At 33.5% G+C, this 9,736-nt stretch overlaps 1 protein-coding gene across 1 annotated transcript; it reads right to left on the minus strand.

The window, feature by feature from the left end:
- Positions 1-4,082: 4,082 nt before the first annotated feature.
- LOC124925188 (probable protein phosphatase 2C 75) lies at positions 4,083-6,401 on the minus strand. The gene is made up of 5 exons (XM_047465158.1): positions 5,928-6,401; positions 5,476-5,847; positions 4,876-4,981; positions 4,271-4,441; positions 4,083-4,234 (listed from the first exon to the last, which is right to left on the minus strand). Exons 1-5 carry the CDS (start codon positions 6,399-6,401, stop codon positions 4,083-4,085), a joined length of 1,275 nt encoding a protein of 424 aa, XP_047321114.1.
- Positions 6,402-9,736: the final 3,335 nt, after the last annotated feature.

Here is a 9,736-nt window from a genome sequence, read left to right on the forward strand (position 1 = left end):
GCGAGGCACTTTGTATCTTCTACAAGGTACTACGCTATCTGATTCTGCTGCTGTTGCTTCCTCCGAGATTGACCAAGGAGACATGACGAAGTTGTGGCACATGAGGCTTGGGCATATGAGTGAGAGGGGGATGCAAATTTTGGCTAAAGATGATCTTCTGTGTGGGCATAAGATAAAGGATCTTGGGTTTTGTGAACATTGTGTTTTTGGGAAACTACATCGCAGCAAGTTCCCCAAAGCGATTCATAGAACAAAAGGCACACTTGATTACATCCACTCTGATTGTTGGGGGCCGTCACGTGTAGAGTCTTTGGGGGGTCACAGGTACTTTCTGTCGTTGATTGATGATTATTCAAGGATGACCTGGATATTCATAATGAAGCATAAGAGTGATGCTTTCAAGAACTTCAAGCAGTGGAAGGCATTAGTGGAGAATCAAACTGGGAAGAAGGTCAAGAGGTTGCGAACTGATAATGGTTTGGAATTCTGTTGGTCTGAGTTTAATGAGTTTTGCAAGACTGAGGGGATTGCCAGACATCATACGGTTAGGAATACACCTCAGCAGAATGGTGTAGCAGAACGTATGAATCAGACACTACTGGAGAGAGCTCGGTGTATGCTCTCAAATGCTGGGTTAACAAGAATGTTTTGGGCTGAAGCAGTTAACACAGCATGCTATCTGATTAATCGTGGACCTCACACAGGTATAAATCTGAAAACTCCTTATGAACTGTGGTCTGGGAAGCTTGCTGATTACTCTAATTTGAGAACTTTTGGTTGCACGGTCTACTATCATGTCAATGAGGGGAAGTTGGAGCCAAGAGCAAAGAAGGGAGTATTTGTAGGCTATGGGGATGGTGTGAAAGGATATAGGATCTGGTCCCCTTCTGAGAGGAGGGTTATTCTGAGTAGGAATGTTGTCTTTGATGAAAATTCCATGGTTAACCCAACTGTGAAGTTCACCATTCCGGTAGATTGTGGTGTCAAGAAACAGGTGGAGCAGGAAAAGACTGAGGCTAGTTGTGAAGCAGATGAGAGTTTTTCTCAACCACTTTCAGAGGCAGATTTTCCAGTTGCTCCATCATCATCTGTAGAACATCATAATCTAGCTCTTAATCGCCCTAGAAGAGCTAATTTTGGAGTACCTCCTTTAATGTATGGCTATGAGGACATGGTTGCCTATGCTTTACAGGTTGCAGAGGAAGTGGATCCTCATGAGCCATCCACCTACAAGGAAGCTGTTACAGGTACTGAGTCTGTCCAATGGCTTGCTGCCATGGGAGATGAGATGGCGTCACTTCAAAAGAATCAGACTTGGGAATTAGCTAGAAGACCACCAGAGAGAAAGGTTGTCACTTGTAAATGGTTGTTCAAGAAGAAGGAAGGGTTGTCACCAGCTGAGGGGGTCAAGTATAAAGCTAGGTTAGTTGCTAGAGGGTTCAGTCAGAAAGAGGGAGTGGACTATAATGAGATATTCTCACCAGTAGTCAGACATACTTCCATCAGGGTGCTACTTGCTATAGTTGCACATCAGGACCTGGAACTCGAACAGCTAGACGTGAAGACAGCTTTCTTACATGGAGAGTTGGAAGAAGAGATATACATGACTCAGCCAGATGGTTTTCAGGAACCTGGAAAAGAGGACTATGTTTGCAAGTTGAAGAAGTCCTTATATGGATTGAAACAGTCTCCGAGGCAGTGGTATAAGCGGTTCGATAGCTACATGTTTGAGATTGGCTATTCAAGGAGTCCGTATGACAATTGTGTCTACTACAACAAGCTCAAAGATGGTTCCTTCATCTATTTGGTATTGTATGTAGATGATATGTTACTAGCTGCTGAGAAGAAGTCTGACATTCAAAAGTTGAAGGGGCTACTCAATATAGAATTCGAAATGAAGGATTTGGGTGCTGCTAAGAAAATTTTGGGAATGGAGATCTACAGAGATAGAAGTCATAAGAAGCTATTCTTGTCACAGAAGGGATATATTCAGAAAGTTCTATCGAGATTTGGCATGGCTACTGCTAAGCCCATTGATACTCCTAGTGCTTCAAATGCACATTTGTCTGTAGCATTTGCACCTAAATCATCTCAGGAGAAGGAATACATGTCACATGTTCCTTATGCTAGTGCAGTGGGAAGCTTGATGTATGCTATGGTCTGCACTAGACCGGATCTTGCACATGCTGTTAGTGTTGTCAGTAGGTTCATGGGAGACCCTGGTAAGGAACACTGGCAAGCAGTGAAGAGGATTTTCCGCTATCTCAGGGGTACATCTGATATTGGTCTCAGTTATGGTGGTGATAGTCAGTGTCTAGTATCTGGTTACTCAGATTCTGACTATGCTGGAGATGTAGACAGTAGAAGATCAATGACTGGTTATGTATTCACGCTTGGTGGTTCTGTTGTGAGTTGGAAGGCTACTCTGCAGCCGACAGTAACTTTGTCTACTACAGAGGCAGAATATATGGCTTTGACAGAAGCTGCTAAGGAGGGAATCTGGTTGAAAGGATTGGTTAGTAACTTGGGTCTACACCACGATCAGGCTTTAGTGTACTGCGACAGTTTGAGTGCAATATGCTTAACCAAGGATCAAGTTCACCATGAGAGAACAAAACACATTGATGTGAGGTACCATTTTCTGAGAAGTGAGAAGAGGATCAAGGTAAACAAAGTGGGTACTGCAGACAATCCAGCTGATATGTTTACCAAGCCGGTTCTGCAGAGCAAGTTTCAACACTGTTTGAACTTGCTCAATGTTAGAAGCTGTTGATTGCCCTTGAAGGGGCAAGGCCTGAGGCAGAGCAGGTCACATCTGGGCATTCGGTGTAATGCATCTGTTTTTTATCTGGGCATTCAGTGTAATGCATCTGGCACATCTGGTACTTAATGTACATCTGGTGCATCTGGCTATCTGGGAAATATTCAAGTCAAGGTGGAGATTTGTTGGTTTCTTTGCCTAGAATATTCTTTTTTGGTGTTTGTCCCACATAGGAAGTGAGTAAGAAAAATTTCTTGACCTGGCCCTATAAATAAAGGCCTTGTGTGTTAGTTTTTTCTTGCACTATCAGTATCTGTAATTCGTGTTAACGATTATAGTGAATATTTTCAGTGGCTCTGCCCGTGGATTAGTCAGCACTTTTGCTGGATACCACGTTAAATCGGGTGTCGTTTTCATTCCGTCTTTTATTATTATTATCATTGTTCTCGCATCAGTTATAACAAAGACATTTTTAATGGCTGTCCAAAATTGCAAATTTTTAATGAAAGAACAAACTTCATTCCACAGATAACAGTAAAGAACAATTAACTAGACTAAAATAATCACTAGAACTCTTAACACAACATATGAGTAGACTATTCATTTTCAAAGGACTACATGATTATCAAAACAGAGTATAAATGTACAATCAGAGAGTCTAATAATGTATAATGTTTATACTTCTTATCTTACTTTTTGTTAAAAATAAAAATTTATGTCAGGACATTTCATAATTGGATGACAAGAAAATATGAAATTACTAATTGAAAAGGAGAGGGTCACTGAGATGTGTAGAGCCCGATCTCAAATGTTTTTTCTTCAGAATAAAAATAACCCAGGACAGAGTTTGTTGGGCACACACTTAGAAAGGAACCATCATTCATGAGTGATCCATAAATAATACATTAGCATATGATGCTTGAAATTTGTAATAACCAATTAAAGCAAATTTTCAAAATGACTAAGTTACCATATAATTAAGGAAAAGAAAGACAGCATAAAACTTAAAATATAATTAAGGATAGTAAGACGGACATAAAACAGTTAACTAATTGAAAACCAAGAAAGCAATTCATAGTTAACAACAGCATACAGCAAGGTCTTAACATATAAAAACTTCAGCATACGACAAGGTCTTAACATATAAAAACTTCAGCATAAAACAAGGTCTTAGCATAAGTAAACTTGAACACACAACAAACAACAAAGGTTTTAATAAAAAGAAACTTCAACATGCCAGATAACTTCATAAGTTTTGTTTAATATATAAAGGTAAAAAGAGTTCTTTTTTATTTCTTTGAGATTATCTCTCAGATTTTCTTTACCTCCTCAAATCAACCACAACCACGCTGATATTGTCATAGCTGCTCCTGCTCAAAGCAAGTCGAGTTATCACTGTGGCTGCTGATGCACATGCCGATGGATAGTAGAATCCAGTCCCTTCACTATTTATCACCGGCTGACAATTGTTTTCTCCCATACCAACATTCAACAAACCTTCTCCCATACCAGCATTCACACCTTGTCGCAGACAATTGCTAGCCATTTCACAAGCAAGCTCACTTGACACAACATCCCATAAGCCATCACTTGCAAGAATCATGCATTCATCATCCTTATGGCGTTTCACGAAACGTATCTCAGGCTCACTAGTTATCACTTTTTTCAGAAACTTGTCCCCTGTACAGTAAGAAAAAATATCTTTATTTGTCACCAACATTAACAACTTTACTATACTTATTTTGTCGTTATCGAAAAATGACAGTCAATCAATATCCCACGAGATAAACTACACGAGTTGAATTGGAAATTCTCGTGATAAGAAACATCATTCTCATAAACCACTAAATATAAAAAGAACAGATTTGTCGTTTTCTTCACTTGTGGATGTACAAATCAATTTCAATAAAGAGTTTTTTTGTCGTGTTCGAAATTATCTTTAGATAACTATAAAACATAAATAGCATTAAAACGACAATAAATAGCTATTAAAATGTTATGGTAGTAACAAAGATAGAAAAAGAAAACATAGCCATATCAGAAGATAATGAATGGATTGACAGTTAAAAGAACAATATTTTTCAAACACTTATATAAGAGATTACAAGGTATACCTATTGCTCTGGACATTGCAAGGATGCCTTGCACTCTTAGTCCATTAGAGTTGTAGACTTTGCCTCCAGCAGCAGTAATCCTAGCAAGCTCATCAGCTCTATCAGGCTGTTTTCATCAAGAAAGTTCCTTACAATTAGAGTTAGTGGAGGTTGTAGATCGATAATCATAAAGGGAAACTTCTCAAATTGAAAATCAAAATTTTGCTGGCATAATGATTGTTGTCTGGATAAGACATTCATACTACAAACAAACCCTAAGAAGGTTCTATATTCACAACATAAGCACAAAACCCTACAGATCTAATTGCATGTGTAATTACAGACACCAATAGGAAGAAAGTGATTCATCTAGTTCCTCCAATCGATTCAACAATTAGATCTAAATGAAGGAAGTAGCGAATCCACTTCTGTTTTGTAAATTAATTTCAATAGATCGGAAGTAATATTCTGGATCAAGCCTACCTAGGGACGATTTCAGAGAGAAAATATCCAGATTGAAAAAATAATAATAAAATCAGCTTTCTGCATGTAAGAAATTATACTTTGTAATCGTTGTTGGAAGTATGAACTGTAAGCTTTCGTTTAATCGCATTGATATACCTTATGATCGACAGACAATGGAATGCACTTCCCAGCTCTGCAAAGGACGGCGCGTGAATCGCCACAATTGGCCACAATCACTTGGTCCGGCGTCAGCATCGCCACCACAGCGGTGGAACCGGTAAGAGACAGCTCCATGCGATTACAAATGCATTGCCCGACAGAATAGCGGCAATGACAATAGGACAGCGCCGCCTCATCCATCCTTTCGAAACACTTCCTGATCGCATTCTTCCAAGGCATCTCCAATTCATCCTTTTTCTCCTTACCCTTTCTGCTACAAACACCACTCGCACCCGTTCCGGTGATATCCACGCGCATCAGTTCTTCCCTCATAAGAACATGCATCATATCCTTACACAGCGCCGAAACCTGAAAAAACAAAATCAAAAAGGTTGGATTTTCAATTGACTAAAATAGCCCTCTATTTTCCTTGTAAAGATGAAATTTACGTGAGCCCCTCCATGTCCGTCGTATACACCGAAGAAATGCACAGGTCGTCGGCGGTTAATCAGCGGCGAGCAAAGGTTCAGATTAACCGATAAGGTATCTTCCATATCGGGAGTTCTTCCGGCGATAGACAGATAGCCGTAGACCGGCGGAGATACGGTGTCGACCGGAAACATCTGGAGGCTTTTCTGTTTCCCGGAGGCGGAGGAGGAGGAGGAGGATGAGAAGTGAGAATTAAGATTGATCGGGGAAGAGTGCATCGTAGGAGAGACATGGGAGGCCAGTTCAAATGTGGGTCTTAGAGAGCGAAGGTGAGGCGGGGGGGATGAAGAGAGACCCCTTATAATTCTCCGGCAGCGCCTCCGGTCACGGCATTCATCCAAGTCGAAGTAGATAATGTTGTTGTTGTTGTTAGGTTTGTTTTCCATCTCTCTCTCACTCTCAGTCGAATGCATGTCTCGGTCGATGATATTCATGTTGTATTTATATGCGGAGTGAAGCTGTGCTAGAAGAGAGAGAAGCAAAAAACGGCTGCTCATCTCTTACACTCACTATCGCAACGTGGTTCGATGTTTTTGTTGTCTATCGTCGCATCATCGACGAGTTTCGTCATCCTATTGCCACGTGTAAACGATAACTCTCCTCTTTCTTTCTTTACTTTTTCTCTTAGGTTTTCTTCTACCTCCATTTCCACACCCCCATTAGACCTTAACAGTAACATTTCTAATACCATTCTAATTTAAATTTAAAGTTTAGGATTTTGATTTCAAAATTTAATTACTTTTTCTATTTAATATTATCTCTATTTTAATCAATTATTTAAAGTTTTAATTCATAAAATAATTAATAAAACAATATCAAACAAGTTCTTAAGATGTTTACAAATTAAATTATACTTAATTCTATCTACTTTAATAATTTAATGTTTGGATGATAAATTTAATACTTTAATAATTTTAATCAAACTAATATATTAAAATATTTATTTTTTATTAACTTTCTCAAATTACTCACTTTTTTATTAACTTTTTCAAACTAACAACTTCTTTCTTTTTAATTTATTAAAATAATATATATATTCTATAAGCATTAAATAATATATTATATAAACATCAAATATGTGTATTTAAGTAAAAAGATAAATTATAATGTTTGAAATATTATTCTTATTTAAAAATCAAAAATAAGTTTGACTCATTAAAGTTATTTTTTTTTAACTCTTTTTAATTGCTTTTACTTTTAATTATTAAATTTTTGTTTTATAATTTTAGTTTTTTAAACTTTTTTTAAAATTTAATTTTATATTAAATTTGTTTTTTTATATATTATATATATAAGAAATACAAAAATATATAAAGCAATATATTATATATAAATAATTATCTATATTAAATATGCAAATATTTAGGTATATATAAAAATGCTTTTATATATATATATATATATATATATATATATATATTAATATAATCATCAAATTAAACCTAAAGATAAAACAGTTATAATAATAAAAATATTTAAATTAGTTTCTACTAAATTAAAAAATATATATATTTTAAACATTAATCTTTTATCTAATACTAAAATAATATAATAAATATTTTTTAAATACACTAAATTTTAGAAAATTAATTAATAAAGAGATACAATTATATTTATTAAATGATTATATTTTTACTTAAATATTAATATATATATATATATATAACTTATTATTTTAAAATTTAAAATATTAGTATTAATGATTATTTAATTATTTTTAAAACTTTTATAATTTATTTTTAACTCAATAACTATAATAATATTTTAAATTAATTTAATTTAATTTTCTTTTTAATAATTTAATAAATATTTAAAACAAAACAAAAATTAATCTATTTATACAATATTTTATTGTTTTTGTTTATTTATATAACTAGTAATTGTTATTATAAATATATACAAAATAAATTTATAATATATATGGACTATTTTCAAAAATATATAGATATTATATATAATTATATATATTAAATAATATATATTCTTAATATATATATATATATATATATATTAAATAAAATAAAATTATAATAATTTATTTATTTAACAAAATATTTTTAAATAGTTGTTAAATTATATTTAGTTATTTATTTTTATCTTAAAATATTATATTATTTTTAATTGTTTTTGAAAAGAATACAAGATTGATCTTGCTTGTAGTCAAACATAGATTTATTGTAGGTTTTTCGATAATTTGACATTTAAACACAATCTTTTCCTAAATAAAGGTATCGAGATTGATCATATTTAGCACAGTGTCTTAGCCCATTAATTTCTAAGATAAAACACCAAACCTACCTTAAAGAAATTGATTAAATCACAAATGCTCAAATCACCTCTGACACTAAAATGTAAAATGGTTATACAACTAATTGAATGTTTGAAAGATGTACTAGATTCAGATGGTATAAAACCAAAGTGAGCAATGTAATTAATTAGCTAAATAAGCATAAAAATGTTGTGATGAACATGTGTGTCATCACTTTGGATTACAACATTTAAAGTTTCATTATTTTCAAATTGTATATTTGGAAGCCAACAAGGATATAAGAAGCATTGTAAAACATTGAAAAATACATTTAGACGAAAAATGATTAATTGATGGGAAAAAAAGTATAAAATAACATTTTAAGATGGAAAAGAATTTTGAAAGTGCAATATTCACTTCTAAATAAAAGTTAAATATGTAAAATTAGAAATAATATTGTGTGTTCAAGAGATAGTTTGTTGATTTTGTTAAATGATGAAACATGTATTCATCAAATGACAATTTAGCAAAGAAAACTGTAAATTGTTGTTTAATGTGAGAACATAGAGAATAGGGATATCTGCCTAATCTCAACCGCAAAGACCAACCCAATAGACAAATAAGAGATAGTTGAAAAATATAAACTTAATTTGAAAGCAAAATCTCTACTAGAATATTAAAAAAAATAATAAATGAAAGAACCTACACACAATTTTCTTGAGAACATGTTTGATTCACTTACATGCAAGTAATCAAAATTGAAGAAACAAGACCGTTGAGAGCTTTTTCAAATGAGTACCTTGAAAAAAGACATGTGGTGATCACCATAAGAGATGCACATTAAGTGCATTTAAAAGTTTTATAATATTATATAATATTTTTCATAAATCATAAATAATTTTCAACATGCATATTTATTGAAGACAGGTTTAAATGAACGTACAAACATTTGGCATAAAATGAAACCGAATATACTGATGTGTATTCTCTCTCCTCGTAGGAAGGACGTGTATATGACCATTTGAGATAGAGGCAACGCAGGGAGGGATAGAGGCAACGCAGGTAGGGAGAGATACGTGGCCAAAGCATATAAACAGTCAAGCATGCAGACCGCCACCGAAAATTGTGTGAATAAAGTAGTAATTCATGAGATAGTGATGTCTCACGGTTTTGGATTTTAGGCATTCATCAGTCAAATAAGTTACTGTTTTTACGTTTTATTTCATTTATTTATATTTTATTCAAACTTTATATATTCTTCTTACCAAATTATTAATATTTATTTATTTTTCAAATTAAATAATCAATTAAATATTATTTATTTTTCAAATATTTAATAAAAACATGAATTTGATAATAGTTTAATTATTTAATAAATAATTCAAAAAATATACTTTTTTATTAATAAGATTTATAAAAATTAAATCTCATTAAAATCATTTACAAAGCCTTGAGTCGAAAACATAGGGACCTTACTAATAGTCCTCGTGTGCCATATCTGGGCAATGACATATTCCAAGT

This window comes from Impatiens glandulifera, chromosome 2 (genome assembly GCF_907164915.1).
Source record: "Impatiens glandulifera chromosome 2, dImpGla2.1, whole genome shotgun sequence".
In the NCBI taxonomy this organism is placed as follows: Eukaryota; Viridiplantae; Streptophyta; class Magnoliopsida; order Ericales; family Balsaminaceae; genus Impatiens; species Impatiens glandulifera.